The following is a 23,812-nucleotide window of genomic DNA, read 5'->3' as shown; positions in this document are numbered from 1 at the left end:
CCCCCCAAATGGCATTAACGTTTGACCGAGGCCCCACTTTTACAAGATGACTTTAAAACACATTAAAAATACAGACTTCTGAATATATCCCCCTTTTTTTTATTAATAATTACATCTTACATCTTTACATGACATTACATTAGAAATTGATTGTGTGTGTGTGTGTGTGTGTGTGTGTGTGTGTGTGTGTGTGTGTGTGTGTGTGTGTGTGTGTGTGTGTGTGTGTGAAAATCATGTATTTATTTATTTTTCACACCAAATTGTTGAGGCCACCTGGCGCCCCCTGGCGGCCCCCATTTTGAAAACCACTGAGCTAAAGTATGCACATCAGCTCTGAATCACCTTGAAGTGAATTGGGTTCAATCTGAAAACTCTCTGTTCCCTATAAAGTAGTGCACTAATGTGTTCTGCGGCTATAATGCGGTAGTATAATAATAATAATAATAATAATAATAATAATAATAATAATAATAATAATAATAATGACTTTTGCACACTTTATAGTGCACTTTATATAAAATAGCGATAGATTTGGGATTAACCACTTGTTTTGTACTGCACGTGCCTAAAGAACGGACATGGTGGTTGTTCCTGAGGTGTTAGAGCTTTTGTTAGCTCGCTAGCTAACTTTTAATTACAGTTAATATTTTAGCATACTTGCGCAAATTTGTGCCGCACTCATTTCGGAATAACATTAAAGTAAATTGGGGAAGTGTTTACTATTATTTAGGTGTCAGAAAAATCGCGTTTAAACGCTGTAAGGTTTGGAAACTATGGGGGTCAGAACTATATTATTTCGACACTAAACCCATACATTAGTTCTTTTAAAAGTTGTTTTGTCAGGGCTAAATGTAATGGAATGTTTAAGAAAGTGGCAGGACCTTCTGGGAAAATGAATCATATATAACCAGTAATTTATGTAGAGTTTACTAATATTTACTGTATTTGTATAGACTGTAGGGGGCCATTACTTTTCAAACTCATGTATAGAAATGAGTTAGTATTAAATTTATACTCCATCTATATCAGATTAAACATATATATTGTACTGTTATTGTACTTATATAAATGTCTGTGTGTGTGTGTATATATATATATATATATATATATATATATATATATATATATATATATATATATATATATATATAATTTCTTTCTGCACAGCAAACTCACCAGTGTTGATTTAACACCCTACAATGTTTATATTAGTCCATCGGATTCAAATAAACACTCTGGGTGTTAATTCAACACTAGGGATTTTACTGTGTGTCACTGATAATATTTATTGTTTTATTATTTGCCTATTTTATTATTTTATCTATTTATTTATTTTTGACTACCTCCTGCTGTTTTTTTTTCACACTGTAAAGCTGCATTTTAAATATATAACAGGTGCTACTGTATACATATTGCAGTTAAAAGGGGAGCAAGTTGAACAAACAAATGGACATGTTTCAAAATCATTATTTATTCCTGGGGTTTTATTTAGTAAATATTTATGACATGTAACATCACTCGTGAGTGAACAGAACCATGCAGTTACAGTAAAATAATAAATCGGTCCGTACAGGTTTTCACAGAGTTTGGGTTTTGTTTTTTTGTGATTGTTGTGGACAAAATTGCTTGATTTTGCTGCGGCTTTTTTCAAAATTTGTCATGTGACTTGCAGAGTTTTTGTGCTTTTTTCAGAAAATGACTTAAATTGGCGAAACTGCAATTGCACAAAATTGTTTTGCACAATGTTTCGCAGTTGTGTTTGGTAAATGAGACCTTTTAGCTGTACTCGTGTTAGGCACACATGAATTGCTTTTTGTGCATTGTGATGACATCACATGACATGTCTTGTCCCAAATCTACAGAAAATCTGCAGTAATTTTGAAAATGTTTTTGAAAAAAGTTTGCTTGATTTATCGTTAATTTCTGCAATCACAAAATCGCGAAATCCTGGAGGAACTGATGAGACGAAAAAAACAAAAAAACGCAGCTTGTCATGTTACCGCAAAAGCGTAAACTACTCTGTCCTGAAGACTTTCTCTTCATTGGCACCTTGAATTGTGATTGGTTGACACCATTTTAATTTTAATAGCATCTAATATTTTTAAACACATGACGCTTTTTTCCCCACACCTCTGATGCATCACATAACTTGTCAGCGGTTATTTTCTGTTAGGAACTTTGTAGTAAAGACTTGCAACTCAACTGAGAAATATCACTAAGTTTAAAAAATCGATCTCCTGATGACAGTTTTGAGATTTTTCAGAAAACTTCCACCAGAGTAGTTAAATATAGAACTGATAGGGGGTTGTTTTTTTTTCTCCCCTCAGTTAGGTTGACATTTGTTTTTAATTGCCCTAAGCTTGTTTCCTGATATTGACGTAGTTTATGAAAGGACAGTGTGCAGTCCTCTCAGGTTGATGATGGACATTACAGAGATGTAGCGATGTACAGAAAAGTGATCACTATCATATTAAAATATGCAAGGATGAGTTCAGTGTTTGGTTTACATTCCTCATTTACATTCCATAACAGTCTTAGTGCTGTGTGTTAAACACATTTAAAGCCCAACCAATGAGTTCTCTCTCTCTCTCTCTCTCTCTCTCTGTTATTTGATACCCGTCTGTAAAATCCCCCCTGCATACCATTGGCTAGTGAAAGACCGTCACCTAGACAACTGTATACAAAGATTTAAGGATAAGATACGCCCCGTGTGTACTTTGTCTCCTACTCAATAATTAAACCAGCATTTCCTTGTTCCAACAAAGCAATAACTGCCTTCTCTCTCTCTCTTTCAACCAGTCCTCCAATGCTGAGTCTAACCAAGGCTGATTTGTTTCTCTTTGTCAAGACGTACTTATAAAAAGAAAAGGATGATGAGGAGGATGAGTTTGTTCCCCCACCGGAGCACTCTGGGGAACCTTGAGTTGACCCGTGACGAGATCCAGCAGGAGGTTGAGAACGGTGAGCTGTGTGTGTTAGTCTGATAGTTATTAATTATTTAATTTTGTCTGACATGTTTGGGTGTGTGAGCAGAGGAAGTGACATTTTATTACACAGGAAATCAAGAAAAACAGTTATTACTAATGAGTAAAGTTGCTGAAGTTATTTCATTCTAATTTAATTTTATTCAGAATTAACTGATTCACTTGGTCACTTGTCTTTCTTATAGGAATTACTCATTTACTATATTGTAGCTTAATGACTAATTAATAAATAATGTTAATTTAAGTTCATTATTAATAAAAATAGGAAAAGCGTCATAAAAAACCTCTCATTGGTCCAAGAAATAAAATGAATAAATATAATAAAGCAATCTAATAAACAAATAATGTATATAATACCAATTAAAGAAAATAAAATTAACACCAGCATGTAATAAATAATATTTTTAATATAGACTAAATATATAAGTAAATATGATATAAATTATACATGGCATGATACCGCTTTTTCTTTTCCAATAACAATACTGAAACCTCGAGTATCAGCGAATACCAGCATTGTTCTTCTTAAAACCAACAACGTTTCTCCCAGATAAACTCTTTCACTCAAAATCACATACAGTGCATGGTTATTATAATCAAGTATAAAGTATAAATATAATAATCAATCTCAATAAAAGAAGAAACAGCCATGTCTCTTTACTGGTAAACATTTGCAGTTCCAACAATGAAATTCTTTTACAAAATCCAATTCCAAAAAATATATATTAGAGGTCAACCAATAGTGGATTTTAATGATATTGATAACTAAGTTGGACAGTACCCGCCGATAACTGATGAATCAACTGATAGATTGATACATTGATACTGAATGAAAACATAGCACTCAAAGTAAAATATTGCTGTATTACAAAAATAAACAGTACTGACTGTACCATGAAAATGTACTGTATTTTTTTAATGCACTGAATATATAAATATAAAGTAAATAAAAGATATAGATCCAAACTGAACCAAAAAATAATGCTCCAAATAACAAATAAAAATAGAGATATCCAAAATGAATCAAAAAACACTTCAAATAACAGGACAAAATTTGTCAGCGACAGTTTTTATTTGGCATCTAGAGGCCGCTCTCATACTGTATAATGACGGCGGACCTTTCTCAGCCGCTCTCACAATGGACGCAACTGGGGAAAACTAACGGTGTGGATTTTTGCTGATAAACGATAGTTCCAGCAATCAGTGCTGATTATTCGGCAAAACCGATCAATCGGTCAACCTTTAATATATAGTAAATAACATTGAAAACTAATAATTAATATTAAATTGAATGCTTACTTTTTTTAAATTGTGTGATTAATTAATCAATCAATAATTGTATTCATTAAATTCTTTGCTGATTGATTGATGAAAGTGGTCTACAGACAATTTGAGAACCCCATGTAGAAATAGGTGTAGTCACTCACTAACATCACTTGTGTTTTGTCAGACACACATGAGCTGGTGTCTGAGCTCGTCAATCTCCCAACCAGAGCCAGAATCCAGGCGATACGAGCTCTGCCCATGACTTTCCATGAGCGGAGATATGTCAGGTAATAACACTTCTCTCTATTCACTCAAGAATTCACTGTGTGTGAATAACCAAGCCAGTTCTGCTGTGAGACGCCATCTAATCACAAAGCACTCACTTTTTATTATTATTTTTTATTTATTTACAGTGACACTCACACATTTGCCGCTCATTTTCAGGGGCAGAGTGATGTCAGTGAAACACTCGAAGAAGACCGACATGCTCCCGATGTGTTGCACCGATTGCCATCAACAAACCTCTCTGGTAATGAAGACCTGAGCTCATCACACTTCCTCGTGATCGACTTCAACTTTTTTCATTTCAACACATTTCCTTGTACTCAGAGACTCACTGATAAATAAGAACAGGGTTATGCAGGAACAGTAAAACTGTGAGGACGAAACAGACATGAGAGAAAGATTAAAAAAGTAGAGTTCTGTCCTGAAGGCAATGTTATCCATACGCCATCAAAGCCATGTAACCTCTCTCGTAAACCTCACAGATTGCTCCTTCTGAAAAAGTAGTTCCATCTCTAAATGTGAAACCAGTTGTGTTACAATAAATATATTAGATTATATTTATTATAATAAAGATAGTGTAGATGAGAGAGTAGACATTTCAGGGAATGACAGTGAAAATGTTTTGTCAGTGAAATATTTTGAATGCATTTTTTTAATTATTTGACTTCCGGTTGAATGCATTTTTTAAATTATTTGACTTCCTAGCTTCCGGTTAAGATCAATGTCTAGAATTTAACCAGGAAATGATCTTGTTTCAGGATTAGGCCTAACCCTAGACCTATAACACCTAAAAAGATTTTGCACAAGTAAAAGAAAATTCCCTTAAGTGTCCTTTCTCTCTCTCTCTGTTTCTCTGTCTCTCTCTCTGTTTCTCACTCTCTCTGTTTCTCACTCTCTCTCTCTCTCTCTGTCTCTTTCTCTTGTCAGTTTTTCCGCAGGTTCAGTGCTAGTGTGGCCACGGCCCGGAAGCGTTTGGTGATATGGCAGGACGCGCTGAAGGAGATCGGCGGCCGCTTTGGCACCTCCGTCCTCTCGTACTTCCGCTTCCTGAAATGGCTGCTCATGTTCAACATCATCTCGCTACTCATCAACTTCTGCTTCATTGCCATCCCACAGATTATCCACAGCCCCAACATTACACACACGGTGAACTTCAGAGGCCTGGAGCTGCTCACAGGAGCTGTGAGTTCATCTGCCAGCCTGAGGTTCCAGTCTAATGACTTGTCCACCTCCAATAGCAGTGATTTTTTTTTTACATAACCCCACCTAAATCCCTACACTAATTCATACTGATTTGATGTCAGTCACATCTACAATCTTATTACTGCTAGTTTTATTTTTATTTTAGTGGTATTTATCATATTTTAAAAGATTTGCCAAGGACTCTCTAATCTGATTTGCTATCATTAGTCTTTTATAGTTAATTTATAAAGTGATTTAAATTTGTCAGGAGCAGTAAAGTGCACTGAGGCAGGTCTTAATGAGCTGCACGTTCGAGTCCTCCTGGGAAGTTCGTATTTACAAGTTGGGAACTCGTAACTATGATGTCAGGTGTGTTCGGGTCCACTTTGGTCGACGCAAGATAGTGTGTACCTTTTCTTAATTAAGTGCAAAAAATGCAGCAAGGATGTTTAAAAAAAAAAAAAAAACTCTGCTTGTAAAAGTGAGGAAGAATCCACATCAGGTGTGTTTTGCTTTTTTATGCCTTTAATTAATTTATGAATCTGCTGTAAACGTTATCGTTACATATTATATCATAATTGTGCAATGCTCTCTTATTTTGTGCAGGAAATGAACTTGTCCTGTTGTAAATGAAAAAGCCTGGCATTGACTTGCTGCATAAAACCAAACACATAATAACTGAAATCAGGTTCTGAGGCGAGTAAACATTCAATTTCATTCGACAAATTTACTGTCAACTACCAACGCTGTATTTATTGATTCCGCCATATTTTCTTACTGACACGCTCCAACTCGGAAACGCTGAACTCAAAGAAAATCTCGAGTTTCCCCACTCGTATTTACGACTTTGTTGTGGCGTTCAAGTTCGTTTCAACTCTTAAACACAACCTTTCCGACATGACTTGAACGCACCATCACCTTGGTGTGTGATCATTTCTGTTCTACACTGCATTTATTTTCAGTGCATATATACTTACTCAGCCTTCACTGTGCAGAAAATGTATGATGTGTGTCACGGAACATGTTTCCCCCTATATCTGTGGCGATACAGAGATAACATGCTTAGATGTTACTATTTTTGTTAAAATGTTTATTGATATTTAAACAGTAGAATTACAGAGGTGCGTGTTTGTGCGTGTTGACAGGGATACTTCAACCAGACGGTCTTCTTTTATGGTGGCTATAACGGTGAAGTTATTGTGAGTCAGCCTCCTTACAATATGCAGCTGGCTTATTTCTTCACCATAGCGGCTTACTTGGTGCTTTGTGGAGTGTCGCTTATTTACAGGTAATGTAGCATGACATCCCTAATTATATATTATGATGAAAATGACCAGGAGCACTAAATTATTAGCAGTGCTGCAACACTGGTAGCAAATAAACCACTCGGCACATGCTGAACATTTTATAGTGCGCTCCCTCCAGATGGGGAAGTGTTGATTCACTGACTACGTTTACATGAACAGCAGTAATCTAATTACGGACCTTACACAGAGTAAGATAATAATGTGATTAAGGTGTTTACATGACTTTCTTTTAGAATACTCCTTTCATGTACCCGTTTTACATGTTATAAAACATAATTAGATTAACAGCACGCGTCATTACGTCACCGCGCCACGCCGTCCGACGTCCCTCCAGAATTTCACATATTAACATACAGTTCGTCTTTGTTATGGTACCGTATACAGTTTTGGGCGTTTTTATTTAATTCTTTTACGAACGCTTTAAGTGCGGTTAATTTTTTGTCACGCTGTACGTGCAAATAGACAACCGCTTGAAGCCATGGGCTGCGTCCGAAACCGCGTACTTACCGTCTATATGGTAGCCGAGATACATGTATTTTTCCACACTACAGGCCTATAGTAGGCAAGTACGCGGTTTGGGATGCAGCCGTGCACTCTTGTTCGCCGTAAAATGTTGAGCACTGCTGTGTGTGATTGTGTCCTGTCGCAAAACTCTCACATGACGTTCATAATGTGATTAAGGTGTGTACATGTCTGTAATACACGTTGATAATGCGACTAAAACAGGAGTACTCCACATGTCTTAATTCGATTTGTGTTTACTTTGAGTGTGATCTTAATCAGATTAAGGTAATTAAAAATTGCTGTTTACATGATAGTTTCTTAATCACAGTATTGTCTTAATCGGGTTAATATTGGATTATTGTTGTCCATGTAAACGCACTGACTGTTAGCAGTGTGTGGTGACGCCTGGCTGTATTCCCTGTCTCCTCAGCATGGCCAGATCCTTCCAGAAGAACTTTGTGTTGGTATCTGGCCCCACCTACGGCGGCGCATGGCGTCTTTTGAGCAGCTGGGACTTCAGCATGGTTAATGAGAAGGCCATCCAGAACCTCAAGAACAACCTAGGAATCCAGTTAAAGGTCTGATCATATAGGGTCGTATAAATCTTAGAATCTAACGAGGTGTCAGGGTCATAGTTGTACATGAAGTTTAACGAGGCAGGTCCTAAAATCATCTTCACATAGGACTGTAAAAACCAGAGTTATGCAGATCAAACAAAAAGGTTTCAGGTAACAAGAAACAGGTCAGAACAAACTAACTAGTGCAAACAAGGAGAGGCACGGCATCATGTGCTATAAACATTCCCTCTTATATTACCTGTTGTTATCCTGTTCACGTCACGTTTATAAATAACTATGCTGAATGAGTAGCACAGGTCAGAGATATGGTGGAAATATCATTTGGACACATTTTATGATACACAGCATTTTATTGTAAAGGCTTTAACACATGAGCAAAAATGTACTGTAAAACAGCTTTAAAAATGTTTACATAAATAAGCTCTCTAACAAGAAGATGATAAAAGTGTCCTATTGTACCAATTTTTTTATTTTTAATCCAAAGCAACCTAAATGTGAAACAAGATAGAAAAAGGGTTCTCAATGGCTCTGTGTCAGTCTTGGGATTTGAACTCACGTCCACATGTCATTCTCATCTGTATTCCGCAGGAGACTTTATCCGAGCGGCTGCAGAGAAAAGCCACGGTGTCGACATCCACATTTGTGAAACGGCTCTCGCTTTATCTCCTGGCATGGACGCTGTGTGTCGGACTCGCCGTCGCCTCCTGCACAGCCATCTACTTCCTGCAGTCACACCAGAGTAAACTGGTGCGCTTTTACACTTATTTTACATTTACTTCACCATTGAAAAACACTATCAGTGTATGTGACAAGTATATATTTTACAGAGGAAGGTCCTTAATTAATATCAACATATAATTGGCGTATTCATGTATATAATCAACGAGGTTAGATTTAAAGACAATAATTCGCAAGCATGTTGCCGAGTTCTGTCAATACTAGACCAGTGCCAGTGTACTCATGAATGTAAATGATGATGAAGTCTATTTAGCTGTATCTGTAACAAATGATACAGTACATACTATATATAGTTGGAAATTGTAAGCATAGTGTCCCTACTCACCTGTCAATCATAACCAGCCCGTGCTGTAATATCTGTATTAATCTATAATAGTGTAATATACTGTAGATTTGGCACCGATCTGATACCCAGGTTCGATTTTCTTCGATGGAAGATTAGATATTGGAGTTTAAAGCGCTGTAGTTTCAAAGATAAAATCATGTGATTGATATCGATGTCACTTGATACTCAAGGTTTTAGTATGAGTATCAGAAAATAAAAAGTGATATCTTGCCATCTATAATATAGTAATACGTATAATAATTTGACAAATAATACAAATAATTTCTTTAAGAAACAAATCAGAATGTAGGTGACCTAATCGCCCCATACAGTGAATTATAGAGACAGTTACTCACCAAGTTTCCATGTGTGTTAGCAGCAAGTAAAAATAAGAATGCAGATACGCATTAAATATTTTGAAATATGAATAAGCACTGATTTTGTTCCACAGGTGCTACCTGTTCCCTGGTCCTCAGATGATTTAGGCACGGAGGCGTCCACGCTGATCCTGCCTGTCGTCGTGTCCCTCATCAACCTGATTGTCCCGCTCATCTTCTCCCTCGTTAATAAAATGGAGCACTACACCAACCCCCGCACCAACATCTACATCGGCATCATGAGGTCGGCTCTATAACACTACTAAAGCAAAACAAAACGTGAATGATTTCACTTTACTGTAAATGGGATCAAAGGCAGTTCGGCTCTATAATTACACGCTGGATAAGTGAGACACACTGACAGCTCTGTAATGATCCATTTACTATGGCTAGTCTTATTATATATTTATCCATTTGATTAATATGCGTTAGTTAGAATGGCATATTTGCAGTAAATGAGTGACCTATACATAATACCTGTAGATAATTACAGTAATTTTTAAGTTAGCCTTAATTTTTTCAACAGGCAAAGGGATCTATAGAATCTAGACTTAATTCCCTTCTAATCTAACCTCTCAGAAATGTCCTGCTGAAGATATCCATCCTGGGAATACTGTGTTACTACTGGCTCAAGGACGTTCCCAGTACTATCCCAGTAAGTGTAATAAGCATCATTATACCACAGCTACGGAAAATACACCTCTCTGATTGGTTGGAATGGTCTGGTCTGATTGGTTTCATGCTACTGTCGGCCATGAGCTGTGTTTTGATCTTGCTCTCATGCCTCTCCTCCATCTTTTTAATTAATGTGGTGATCTTTAACAACATTAGGGCCCCAGTCTAATTTCTTTTGCCTGATCATCTGATGTTTTCTTCTATTCAGACATTTTATTATACACAATTAGAGTGGACTGTTTTCTGTGCTAATTACATTTTTCGGTTGTTTTATTATTGGTTTATTTTTTAGTGTTGGGAATCGTTCGTGGGTCAGAGTGTGTATCGTCTGGTTCTAGTCGATTTCATCTTCTGCCTCCTCGGCTCATTCTTTGGAGAGTTCCTCCGCAAGTATGTCCTGTCCTTCAAAATTTAACTATGTTTATTTCGAGTTATTAAAAATATACATCATACAATTCATTTAATTTATTTTATTGTCACAGCATAATTGGAACAAAATGTATCCCGAGCCTCGGCGTTCCCGAGTTTGATATCGCCACAAACGTACTCAATCTGATCTACGCTCAGACGCTAGCATGGTACGTTATAATCATCATTGTTGAGTCCAAGTGTTCACCAGACCTTGTATATTTTAAATATTTCAGAAATTCTGTTTCCTCATTGCAGGATTGGGATCTACTTCTCCCCACTGCTTCCCATCATCCAAGTCATTAAACTGTTTATCATCTTTTACCTGAAAAAGGTATGTTACCTGATGATGTCATCATAATTTCAGCATTCCGTGTGTGAGTGGGTGTGTGTATGTGTGTGAACTTTGACCCTGTGTTCCCGGCTCTGATACGCAGGTCAGTTTGAGTATGAACTGCCAGCCACCAAAGCACACCGGCAGAGCCGCTCAGATGCAGACGGTGTACCTAGCGCTTCTGTTTTTCACCTCGTTCATCGGAGCGCTCTCCCTGGTGGCCTACACTGTGTGGAGGTAGGAGGATTTCCAAATGCTGTTTTTTTTTTTTTCAATGCAAAGTGCCAGAACTTTTGGTAACAGAAAACTGGAGCTGTTCATTTTCCATCAGTGGCCTAGTGCTAAATATTTCATTTGTATGGTTTTGGGTACCTGCTTCAACAGGATCCAGTAGAACTTGGGGCGGATGGTACAGTTGCTAAAAAAACGGAGCATGAAAACAACAGAAATGCTTTAGTATTCATTCATTCATTTATTTATTTTTCATTATTTATCAAATAAAAGAATTTTACAGAGCAGGAAAAAACAGATACTTTTGTGTTTCTAATTGGCAGTGGCTTGCTCAGTTGGGATAAATTCGCACCTTTAATATCTGTATACCATGTTGATATTTCTGTAAAGCTGCTTTGAGACAATGTCTATTGTAAAAAGCGCTATACAAATAAAATTGAATTGAATTGAATTGAACGGTCAAATTAACGAGTGCATTGTTAACCACCGTTTGTTTGTTTATTTGTTTGTTTGTTTTTTAAAAAATGGTTGCCGCTAACATATGAGCTGGCCATGTTGAACTTAGCAGTGGTGCCAAACACACCGTAATAATGACCCACTCATTTTTACTAGTGGAATCTTTACTAGGCCCTTAAAGTTCCAGTGTTTGTTAACTCAATAAAAACAAGAACGAGCCTCGTCCTTATCGCTATGGCCCGTATGTACCTTGGGTTCCTTCCCCTTTTAGATACAGTACACCTGAGATAAACTTCTCGACCTTGAAACAGAGTACTGTTATTCCACTCAACCGTTTTAAATATTTAATTTAACCCTGAATCTATTGTTTAAGCATGAAAGGGCATCTTGTTTTGATTTGCCTCCTGTTACAACAGTAAATGACAGCATGCCTCGTCTGTGTGCTGCCCAGGATTTAAACAAACAAACAGATCAATAAAGGGAAAAGTTAAAATAGGAGTCAGAAATCACCGAGCTGTATTATGAATAGCATACTATGCACACTACTCCATTGCTCATGTAAAACCCCGCCCCAAAGCAGTATCCAGTACAACGTATGTGAACTCTAATATTTGGAGAAGGCAAAGATAGACATACTACTGGAGCAGATTTTTTAACCATGTAAAGAACATGCTTTTACCGCAGCGTGTTTCATCTAAATGTTCCAGGCAATCGAGAAATTTGAGAAAAAGCACCTTAGATCAATTATTGTCTATGTAAACGAGCTAAATGACAATTATCAGTAGATAACTATTTTATTAATCTGTGACTTGTAGTGCCTGTTGGAAAATAATGCGGGTGTGGATAATTTTCATAGAACCATGAGGTCTGGAGTGTGTTATTCCGCTTATACCACAGCGATTTGCCAATGATTACAGTGTTTCATTTGTCAGTGTGTACAACATGTCGCACATTTGAACAGTTTATAGTTGGATTTAATGTTGTGTAACTTTAGAGAGACAAGTTAGTTCCTGTTCTCACTTACGTTACAGCTGTGACAAAGCTGGCTGTTCCCTCACCAGCCTCTCTGTTTTCTCTCTCTCTTTCTCTCTTAAAAAACCCAGCTTGTCATTTTACTGAGAAACCGGAAACTGTAGTCTTTCCTGATGTGTAAAAACTTTGCAAAGCACAGGGACTGTTACAATCCGCGGACACTGGAGACTCCTTCCTGAAATGTTAAATGAATGTCTCTTAACAAGAAACGTCACCACACCATTAGTCAGTCATAGATCCGGTGGCGCGTCCGCGGTACAAGTCCCTATAAATGGGTTGTTACTATAGAAACATTAACGTATTAAAAACCAGCGCATTAAAATGTAAACCTGTCATTCATGGTACAGGAGGAACTACTGTCCGAGCTGTCCCGTTATACGGGAATAATGCACATCATCTCACCAGCCAGATTTGAGAATCCAGCTGTGATGTGGAATAATAATAATAATAGTAGCAAATGAACACATTTAATATTAGTATATTTCCTAAAACGATTTTTGCATTGTGTCTTAAGGCAGAAGAAGAAAGTAGTGTATAAGCGATAGTGTGTAGAACACAGGTCCAGTTTATAGTTTATAGTATATAGTGTATACAATTGAGAACAGCCCTTGTGTATGTGTTGTAGCCTGAAGCCTTCCGAGCAGTGTGGACCTTTCCAGGGTCTGGACACACCCTTCCAGGCCATCCACCAGTGGATGAACGCGGTGCACTACATCCCGGGATCTGAGTGGGCCTGGTGGTTTTTCGAGCATGTGCTGAGGAACGAGCTGTTCTTCTACCTCATCACTCTCATCGTCCTGTAAGGTCTTTAGCACACAGCTCACTGTTTTCGAATATGCTGTAGTGTTTACGTCTACATATTTTGGAAATACAAAGCAAATAGGTCAAAGGAAAATGTTCATTGTTGTGTGTTACCTTTGTGTGAACATTTCGAAGAATGAAACAATTCTGTAATTCGGTCCAATCCACTCTAAATATGTTATATTTAATTAATGTTGGTTAGCTAGCTAGCTGTTCTTTAATGATGACATCAGGCCACCGTTTCTGGTTTTGTCCTAAACCTCATTCAAACAGACTGAATCATCGTGCAACAGTTATATATAAGTAATAATAATAAAGTATAAATAACATACATAGGGGAAAATTAAAAGCAGGAGGCTCAGCAGGTTAGTGGTGTGATTATTTTATGGTGCTACTGCTCAGAGTTCAAATCCCCTTTGGGGCGGAAGTGTGTGATTTGAGCCTCTGCTAGGAAAGAGTGAGGGCTTATACTAATCTGGATTCAAATATACTTTTTATTGTAGTTTAGTAAAATGTTGATATATAGTAAAGCATTGGATAATGTAGTAAAGTACGATGTATAGCAAAGTCATTAGTAAAATGTAGTGATATAAATAAAGTATATAAAAATGTACATAATAATGTAGCGTGAAAGGAGTGTGTGTGGGAATTGTCCCTTGGAGCTTAAGATCATGTAAAGGACAAAGTACCTGAGTGTGGGTTCAAACCACAGAGTTCAAACACAGCTACATGAACACACAAACATTACTCACTGAGCTACCTGTGACTTAATAAGCTTTTTTTGTACTTTTTTTTTCATATCAGACACGCAAAGTCGTGCTAACAAAATCAAATCTTGCCTTTTAGTTGCTGGAGGCCCAGAGACAAGGCTCAAACTGTTATCCTCTCACGCTCGCTCTCACTCTCTCTGTCTCTCTCGCTCGCTCTCTCACTCTCACTTCCTCTCTCTCTCTCTCTCACACACACACAGGTTTAACAGGGACAGGGTTAAGTCTAACAGGGTTAAGAAACACTCTTATCACCCAAAAAAATAGTGAAAAATATAGCACTCTCACAGAGGCCCGGTGGAGTAGTGGCTAGGATCAGAGTCTCACAACTTTAAGGTCATCAGTTCAGTCCCACCCTGTGCCTCCTGGAATCAGCTCAGCTGTTAGGATTACACTGCTGCTTTGAGGCCAGCGCTTGTCCTGTTGTCTTTCTTAATAAGGTCTCAGGTAAATCTAGAGAGGGATGAAATGAGCTGCACATCTCTTTATCAAACGGTGAATATGACTTGTATAATTCCCGACAGAAATGTTTAAACGTGTCGTTCATGACGTCGGCGTTGGTGGTTACCGCACCATCTTCGGTCTCAGTCAGCTTCATTGTTGCCTCAGATTCAGATCCCAAGACTGGCACTCGGTGAATGTTTGTGACTGTTATGTGAAAATCCCAGAAGATCAGCAGTTACTGAAATCCTCAGACTCAGACCAACAACCATGTCACACTCAAAGATGACATTTCTCCCCCGTTCTGATGTTTGACATGAGCGTTAACTGAAGCTCTTGACCTGCATCACTGCTCTGCTGCATTGTGATTAGGTAACAGCAGGTGTACTAATACAGTGGATGACGAGTGCATATATTTAAACCTTGGAGAAGAAAATCACTGTGAGTTTTGTCTAGTTGCTACTTTGTGTTGTGAACTGGTGTAGACACAAAAACGTTTTGTTTGGTATGTGTCATAAACTCAGCAGGATGTAGGATGCGAGTACAATCTTTAATAACAATCTAAAGCTTCAGACATAAACTGGCAACGTTTGAGAGAGGAACGTGTGTTCAAATTGCAAACTGAAAGAAATCCCAAAAGCTTGCAAAGTACCTCAAGAGCAACTTGGCAGGAAGCAGGTGTCCTAGACCCCTAACCCTAAGTACGTTGTAGACAATATGAATGAAAATATTAGGATTGGGATCGAATACAGTGGCTCCTGGATCGACGGATGAGCCACAGTTTGTTCATGAATGTTATAAAATATTACCCAAAACATTCCTGTGTTATTTATTTCACTCTAAATACTCTCAGATGAGCATCAGTCATATGAGTCCCCACAGTTAATTACGGAATAATTATCATGGGTAATTATTCAGCCAAAAAAACCTATTGATCTGTGCGGTAACTGGATTTTGTTTCCCAGAAATGCATCAAACAACTAGATTGAAAACAAAAATAGGGTTTCGGACAAATTTAGAGACTCCTTTTTACACAAGTTTAAGAAATTATAAATCAATTAAAGAAATTGTGCCTTGACCCGGATGGAATCGTTTCCTGAATGTAATCAGTTCACCTGCTGGTTACTGTGCTGTGATGACGCCATGGTCAAATGTCTAAAATAGTTTTTTTTCAGTATCTTCCTTACTGTTTAAAGTAAATCAGTGCTTTGGGTGTTGTTCAGCACCAAATATACATCCAAAGCTCACCATGCTGAAAGTTGCTGCTTTGACCTTATTTCATTTAATCCATTGATCAGCTCGAAGATATAAACCTTGGCTATTTTTTCCTTCCAAATTGACCATTTACATTCATCACATACGCTAACAGCATGCTGCTGTTACAGCTGGAACGGATTGACCAGATGCCGATCTAATGTTTCACACCAGTCTGTTAAAATAATCTTCCTTAATGGAAACCTGAAGAAAGAGGCTTTATGATGCTTAAGAGCAGTTTGATTATGTGAATTTGTAACGTACACTAGCCAAGGATGAGTTTCAAAGCCAAAGACATTCCTGCTCTAAAACCAAAACTAAACCACAGCCGCTCATTTCTCATTACTCTCTGATGTTTTCCTCCCCCGTTCCAGCATTCTGACGTACTTCCTGTGGCAAATCACTCAGGGCAGGAAGCAGCTCATCCGCACTCTACGTGAGCAGATCGTCAATGTGAGTTCTTTTTAAAAAACAAAACTCAAGCACAAAAAAGCTACTTTGATTTCCTGATAGGATCTTTCTCTTATCCTTGTAAAACCTTTACCTTCTGCATTTTTATTAGGAGGGTAAGGACAAGACCTTCCTGCTGAACAGATTACAGAGCATCCAGAAACAGAGGAGAGCCGCCGCAGCCTTCGGTCCCCAGGTGAGACACTGTTATCCTCCATCACCACCACACACCTCCAGTGCTGTTCTAGACTTTGCAGTGGATGGCGCTGATGGCCTTGTGTGCATCCCCACAACACAATCTGGGCAAATTAGAAAGACGGGTCGGTCATGAATAATACACAGTGATACGGAGAGGGCCGTAGGACACGCAGCCCTGCTGAGAAGGAGACAGGGAAGCGTTTGTTATTAACGCACATCTGTTACATGGAGCGTTAGAAAAGTGTACACTTATGACTAGGACTGTGACTAAGCAGCCTTGACCAAACCACCGCCAGGGGAATGAAATTTATATCACTATATATTATTATTTAATAATAATAAAAATAAAATATATTACATTATAAAAATATTTTTAATAGGCTTAAATTAAATACAAACCTAAATATACAAAAATTTGATGTGGCTTTATTTTAGCACATCAGTCAGTGAAACAACTCAATACAGCCTTGTTGTGTCATGTAGTTTCCATGAGAAACCGCCTGAGGGCGCTGTGGGATACGGTATTGTGATTAACCCGCAAGGGGAGAGAAGTGGATAATAAAAAGATGGCATGAAATAGAGTTTCTCTCTCGTTAGGCACAAATCCAAATTGTTCCCAGATCGCCAATGTAACATCTGATTTCCTAATAAGATCCATCGCAGTGGCAGAGCCCGGAGTGAAACCACAGAAATTCGCCTGACTGGATTTCACCACTCAAACTAACAGACACCACCATATTACATAATTCGTGTATTAATGTAAATTCTCCCGCTATATGCTAGTTTATAAATGCAAATTTATATGGCCAGTTATTATTACACATGTATACAAAACATTGTACTTTGCACTCGTCATAGTGCCACGTGTGAGGTGACACCACCACAGAAAGCAAACTACCACCGCGGTGGTACAGTTGTCATGGCAACCATCACAGCCCTACTTACGACAGATATTTTTTCCTGTTCTGTTCAATCTTACAGGGATTACTGAATTGTATTGGGTTACAGTGCTATAAAATGAGAATTTTACATTTTAAGAACTGATGTTTTTTCCTTCGAAAAGCTCCTAAATATATTCTCGAGTCCAGGTGCACAGATAACATTTATCATCCAATCAGCTGCCACGATAGGTTTGATCCACTCAAGCATTAACAATATTCCGATTGTTTTGATACACTTGAGTATTGAATCATGTTGATATTTTTACTAACATATGAATCATATTCTGGGGGTTTGTAGAATTGGTACCGTTAAATATCGTAATTGCAGATCTTTAATATATTCTAGAGATGTTTCAGGCTGTTATTAGTGTTGAGTATATATGGTCACATAAGCGATGGTGGGATTGTTTTTCCTCCTTCAGGAATTCTCTGAGAGGACATACTTCAATCAAAACTGGATGAACACGCTACCGTTGGAAATGTGAGACACATTATTAAAGACTTTTGGCCTCCTGCCGGCGAGTAATTACAAAGTTCCCATGCACCAGGGCTCGGACTGTTTTTCTGCCCAACAGAAGTCTGATATTAGTGGTTTCTGCATTCCAGTGACAACACACTGTTCGGCTTAATGTTTTCTGCATTAATGCCACTCTTCTACAGAGAAAACAACAACAACAACAGGCTGTGGTTCATGGTGGAGACTCGTATCGTAATACAGAATTCAGTTCAGTAGACGGCAGTGTTTCATTACACAGCTCATGCACCTAATCATGTCACTTTATGTAAAGCTGTTAGAGTTTTAGTTTTGAAATATTAAAATGTTTACAAGTCGTTGTAGCACATGTATGAAAAATAACCAAGGAATAAAACAGTGAAACGATACTGTTGATTTTTATTGTGAAAAAGTCATCATTTTTTTCATACACTGTACAGACAATAATTTAAAAATGGTTCGGTTCATCGTTCCAAGAACATTTCGATGATTACTTAAATTACTCAGCAGCTTTTAGCTTACACCCAAGGAGGAAAAAAAAGAATAGTGTTTACAACTGTGTGCTAATCGCATTCACATTGTTCTTCCCTTTTCTTTTCTATATCCAAATCCGCAGGACACGTTTTCCACACGCAGATTAAACCTGGAGATAAATAAATCAAAACGTATCGACTGTGAACGGATTTATTCATTAATAGGTTTAATCTGCTTCTGGAAGATGATCCCTGTAATTTTAAAAGCAACCATGTAAAAGAGGTTCAGAAAAAGACAGATTAAAACGAGATGCATCAAAACAAAACAAAGACCCACCTTACAATACAAAACCCGAGGACTTTTCCTAACTAAGTCACAGCCCTCCAGACTAAAACTTGACTGTAGACGGAGTTTAACTTTACTAAATGATAACAGAAGTTACGTCTCCAAACGGCCAAAGCGGACGGATCACGTGCAGGTGCTTTGTTGTTCCCCGAACACAAGCACAGGAAGGTGCATTTAGCTTAAGGGTGAAGCAGAGGTTTTATTTATAGCGTGGCACGTTTATCGATTGGGGGGGTTTTGAGCAAAATCCCTGAGATAGATTATAGATAAATAGAGAGAGAGAGAGAGCGCGCACACCAGACACTCCATGTGGCGTTTTCAAGGCTGACTAGATGCTCTGCAGATCTGCAAAAAGGGGAATTCATTATTCATCAGGATTAAAAAGAAGTCGCTGCTCCTTTCACTGGGGTTCTAAATAATTCATCAAAATAATCAGGAGCACGGTCGGAATGGGGGTCCGGTTCTCGGGGGGAAAAAAACAAAAAAATATTACTAATGGTATTGATATATGGTTTGTGCTTAATATTTATAGGTTCTTCACTCTGAGATTTTTAAATCAACCGAGCAATCGCGTGTTCAGAATCCGAACGCGAACCATGCCTTGTGAAGATTTTAAGAGCAACACTGCTACAAAAACACTGAAATAACAGGACGACGACATGTAGAGAAAATGTGTCGAACTGATCCGGTGCATTTAAGGAAATATTCCAGCGCTTTTTCTACCACATCTGTATTGTGTGTGATTATTACAGATAAGGATCCCTGCACTGAGGGGAGGGGAAAGTTTAATTAATTTAGGAGTCTAGCAAAACAAAGATGTTTGTAAGCGAAGCTTTGACTTTGTGGAATTATTCCTTGTTTTTCAGAAGGAGATATTTACGAATAGAATAGGTGCGTCGCTCTGGTGGCGTATGGATACGACTGAAGTGTGAAATAACTGGAACTACTTTTTACTGTATTGTTGCAGCTGATTAACAGCAGCAGCACTGGTAAGAGTTTCCGGTTCTATAATTGCGTACTGGTAATGTTTATTCAACAGCAAGAATGCAGAACTGCCTTCCATTGTGAACGAGTGTTTTAGTACAGGGGAACATGTTGAAACTTGTTCTGCGTGCTAATCACACAAACACTGTGGATGGATACAGTGCACAGATTAGACTCAAAAGGACCAGAGTAGTTCTTTAAACTCGAGCGAAAAATTTGAACAACCCCAGATTAGATTCTAGATGGTTTGGCACAAGGGCTGTTCTTCAGGGGGTGTTGGGGGGGATGATGGGCGATGACGTTGCTTCTTTCAATAAACAAACCAAAAAGAAGTTAGGCAAAATGAACCATGAGTGCAGGAGATCTCGACTGGACTCAAAGCAAAAACAGTCCCCTGAGGAGGCGCTCGACGTGATGCGTGAAATGATCCAGAAATGACTGACGGAAGAAGAAGAAGAAGAAAGTCAAACGAAATGCAGTCACACTATCGACGTTCATCATAGTGTGTGCGCGAACCACCACCTCACCGCTATGCTAGCACTTCTAAACAGTCGTGTGCTGTGGCACGGTGTAGCACGCGTGTTTATTAAAAGCCGTCCATGGTCCGAGAGATGCGGTATCTGTGGTGAGTTTATCCGAACTTGGATGAACTAAAAAACACATGCTGTTAACTAACCGAAGCTTAATGAACTGAGTGAAGACCATCTCAGGGTCGTCTGATCGCTCTGTGCAGATTCTCCACCAGACAGACGGAGGACGGTGTGTGTGTTGTAGTAGGTATGACTGACTGACTGACTGCAGCAGATGTGATCCGTATCCTCCTAACAGTTCTAAGGAAGCGTTTAGGGGCGGGGTTTGGATCCTTTCCCCCCCGCCTGGTCCAGGCTAGGAGATCTTACAGTTGTTGCGGGTGCAGTTCTGAGGCGGGCTCTGCGGCGGCCGGATGGATTTGGAGCGTTTCAGGCTGTTGCCTTTGCTGCCACCACTGTTGGCCAGCGAGTAGGAGCGTCCGTGCATCATGACGGCGTTCATCCCGTTGGCCATGGAGAAGGACTTCAGGTGACTCTTGATGGCGACGGGGAGCGGCAGCTTGTCGATCAGGTGCACCGGCGTGCACGACACAATGGCGCGACAGCACAGGTCCTGCAGGCTGAACACTGGAAAGATAAACACAGGGACAGAGTCATGCTAGTGGCAACACGGGTTTTAACAAAACAAACAAAACACACACATATCTAACCCTTCACCAAGCCCCGCCCACTGTTACCATTACACTAGTCAAAAATGACAAGTCTCTGATTTCCACTGGAGGTCAGAAAGGGGAGGGGCTTAGCTAAGGGTCAGCTGTTCTGTATTTTAATGTCTTCACAGATGCAGCGATGAAGATTTCACATAAGAAGTCAGGAGCTGAAGCTAAGCGGATAATTCATTTTATTACTAACTTGAGTTATGAGGCCATTTTAACACTGTTAATCTGTGAATTCCTGGAAACAATCTGTACTCATGAAACAAATTTGTACAACTGTACAAATCATTTCTGAGGATTCACAGATTAATGGCCTCACGTCTTAGACAAGTAAGTAATAAAATACTGAGTGACAGGGTGGTGTGATGTAGTCGAGTGACTGTTACCACACCGAAGTTCCTGTGACAGCCCGTCCACACATATTTTATTCCTCTTATACCACAGAAACAACTACAATTTGTATTATTTAAAGAACACCTCATACCTTTTTAAAACTGTTTATAGCTACAATTAAAGTTGTGGAACGTCAGTGGAACAAGTTAGTTCCTGTTCTCACTTATTTTATAGCAGCTGTAAACAGTCCTTCCTCACCAGCCTCTCTTTATTCTCTCTCGACATTAATTAATAAGACAAAAAAAAAAAAAAAAAAAAAAAAAAAAAAAAAAAAAAAAAAAAAAAAGCAGCTTGGCATTATTTGTTAGTGAGAAATCGCAAAGTGTAAACTCCTGTCCTGAAGATGGCAGAAAACTTTTCCAAAAGTTACAGCTTTACCTCTGATTGTTACAAACTGCCGACACTGGAGACTCCTTTCTATAAATGCTAAATAAATTTAGAATCTCCTTACAGAAAACTTCATCGTATGGACATCCCTGTGCATGAGCTGTTGCTGCAGAAATGACAATTCTCATGTTATCGTTTCTATAGTAACAGCTCATTCACAGGGATGTTGATGCGGTGAAAATGTCTGTGGTATAAGAGGAATAAAACACTTGGGAAGGTGCTGTTACAGGAACATGATCAACTTCGGTATGGTAACAGTCACTCAGCTACTTCACACCACCTAGAACAGCAGAACAGCACCACAAACTTTTTTTTTTTTTGGGTAGCAATGAAAAAAATTTGAGCAAGTAAGTTTCTTCCATTTGCTACACAGTTTCGTATTATGTTCCTCGACTTCATGCCCCCTACAGTTTAGCAGAAAGTTTAGCAAATCCCAGGAGATCAGCAGTTCCTGAAAGACTCACACCAGCCCATCTGGTACCAACAGTTAAAGTCACAGACCTCTGACTTTTCCCCCATTCTGATGTGTGATGCAAACATTAACTGAAGTTCTTGACCTATCTATGCATAATTTTATGCATTGTGCTGCTGCCACGTGATTGGCTGATTAGATAACTGCATAAATGTGCAGGTGTCCTAATAAAGTGGGCAGTGAGTGTATAAGATTGCTGTTAAATTTTAGGGGCGTGACCTTGAGAGACATAATACAAACCTGTGCCTCTCTAACACACACACAGACAGTCGAGCAGTGACTAACCTCGGTTGGGCCTCCAGAACTTCTCCATGCCGTGTCTCATGAGCACGATGCGAGACAGCTCTGTGAACGACTCGATGACATTGAAGTTACAGAGCGGACTCACTTCGAAGAAGGTCATAGCGTTCTTCTCCGCGTAGGAGCGAGCCTGCTCTGTGGGAACCTGACGTTTGAACGCCAAGTGCAGGCGGTTCCCGACCAGGATCCGAGGAACCCCAGGAGCATGCTGCATATGCACAAGAGACGGACAGAGAATAACACACTGCACCACATACTCACGGTCATAACTGTTAGAACGTGTCATGCAAATAAAACTCTTACACTGAAATGGAAGAAGGAAAGAAAGTGTGTGTGTGTGTGTGTGTGTGTGTGTGTGTGTGTGTGTGTGTGTGTGTGTGTGTGTGTGTGTGTGTGTGTGTGTTTTGGTGAGGTGGGGCAGGAAAGAGAAACTCCCTGTGGTGTCCCTGTGGAGAAATACTCACACATACACACAATACTGTGACAGGAAAGGGTGAAAGATCAGGAATGTGTACGTGTGTGGTATCAGTTCTACTTAGGAGCAGCGCAAAAACACACACGTGATGGGCATGAGTAAGCAGAGAACTCATTACCTGCACATGAATAAAATTCTACTCTAGTTGTTTTTGTTTTCCTGGACGTGATACAAAGCGAATTTGGGTGACACAAAGGGTGCCAACATTAAAATAGTTGAGGTCTAAGAGAGATCAGTTAATGCATGAAACGGCTTGTGTAAACTCGGCCATGATGCTCCACCTTTTTCTAACATAACTACAACTGGAACAAATCTTCAGTAACGCTGGTCAGTGGAAGCACAAGCTATCTTCAGTGAATCGAATCTTTTAGAGGGGTCATGTGAGGCTTTTTAATGTTTTCCTTTAGTGTGCAGTGGATCTGTTTGTGCATGTAGAAGATCTGCAAAGTTAAAAGCTTGTAGTCTCCCACAAAGGGATTTATTCCATCAAACAGAGGACACTGCTACAGACCTGAACAAAACGTCTCCATCCAAGTCCAGATATTACTTCCGGAAACGTCTACGTCACGATTTAAAATACCAGCATAATGCCGCAATCATGTTTACATTTTTAATTAATTTAACATTTTTTTAAACTGAATTTTATGTCGTCACTTCGGGACATAAAGTTGTTACAGCGAAGAAGACAAATTAAACCGTTATGACATCG

At 38.9% G+C, this 23,812-nt stretch overlaps 2 protein-coding genes across 3 annotated transcripts in view; one reads left to right on the top strand and one right to left on the bottom strand.

Annotated features, from left to right (window-relative positions):
• The first annotated feature begins 390 nt into the window (after positions 1-390).
• On the top strand, positions 391-19,081 carry tmc5 (transmembrane channel like 5). Of its 2 annotated transcripts, XM_017492699.2 has the most exons (18): positions 391-423; positions 2,849-2,961; positions 4,435-4,537; positions 4,695-4,779; positions 5,463-5,717; positions 6,863-7,005; positions 7,959-8,106; positions 8,695-8,853; positions 9,621-9,790; positions 10,126-10,201; positions 10,514-10,611; positions 10,704-10,799; positions 10,888-10,963; positions 11,067-11,200; positions 13,308-13,481; positions 16,320-16,398; positions 16,508-16,591; positions 17,957-19,081. In XM_017492699.2, the coding sequence occupies exons 1-18, from the start codon at positions 401-403 to the stop codon at positions 18,017-18,019; spliced, it is 2,079 nt and encodes a 692-aa protein (XP_017348188.1). In that variant the 5' UTR covers positions 391-400; the 3' UTR covers positions 18,020-19,081. The 2 variants fall into 2 exon arrangements, 1 of the variants encoding a protein (XP_017348188.1); XR_008393068.1 differs by lacking the exon at positions 17,957-19,081 and having other exon boundaries at positions 13,308-13,486; positions 16,508-16,523.
• The window catches only part of rab40c (RAB40c, member RAS oncogene family), a 19,029-nt gene continuing 13,626 nt past the window's right edge, over positions 18,410-23,812 (bottom strand). The window contains exons 5-6 of the mRNA XM_017492740.3: positions 22,614-22,836; positions 18,410-20,987 (exon numbers count right to left, since the gene is read on the bottom strand). Of these exons, the coding sequence (XP_017348229.1) occupies positions 20,716-20,987; positions 22,614-22,836 (495 nt within the window). The 3' untranslated portion in view covers positions 18,410-20,715. The remainder of the gene's footprint in view (positions 20,988-22,613; positions 22,837-23,812) is intronic.

Source organism: Ictalurus punctatus, chromosome 2, assembly GCF_001660625.3.
Source record: "Ictalurus punctatus breed USDA103 chromosome 2, Coco_2.0, whole genome shotgun sequence".
Classification (NCBI taxonomy): domain Eukaryota; kingdom Metazoa; phylum Chordata; class Actinopteri; order Siluriformes; family Ictaluridae; genus Ictalurus; species Ictalurus punctatus.
Note: the sequence above shows the minus strand (reverse complement) of the source record. Positions and strands in the feature narration are given on the sequence as shown.

Excerpts from the sequence above, each read along its gene's own strand:
- tmc5 (XM_017492699.2), top strand. The coding sequence starts at position 401 with ATGTGTTCTGCGGCTATAATGCG. Across the intron at positions 10,202-10,513 it reads ACGTTCCCAGTACTATCCCA|TGTTGGGAATCGTTCGTGGG; the intron begins GTAAGTGTAATA and ends TTTATTTTTTAG. Across the intron at positions 11,201-13,307 it reads GTGGCCTACACTGTGTGGAG|CCTGAAGCCTTCCGAGCAGT; the intron begins GTAGGAGGATTT and ends TATGTGTTGTAG.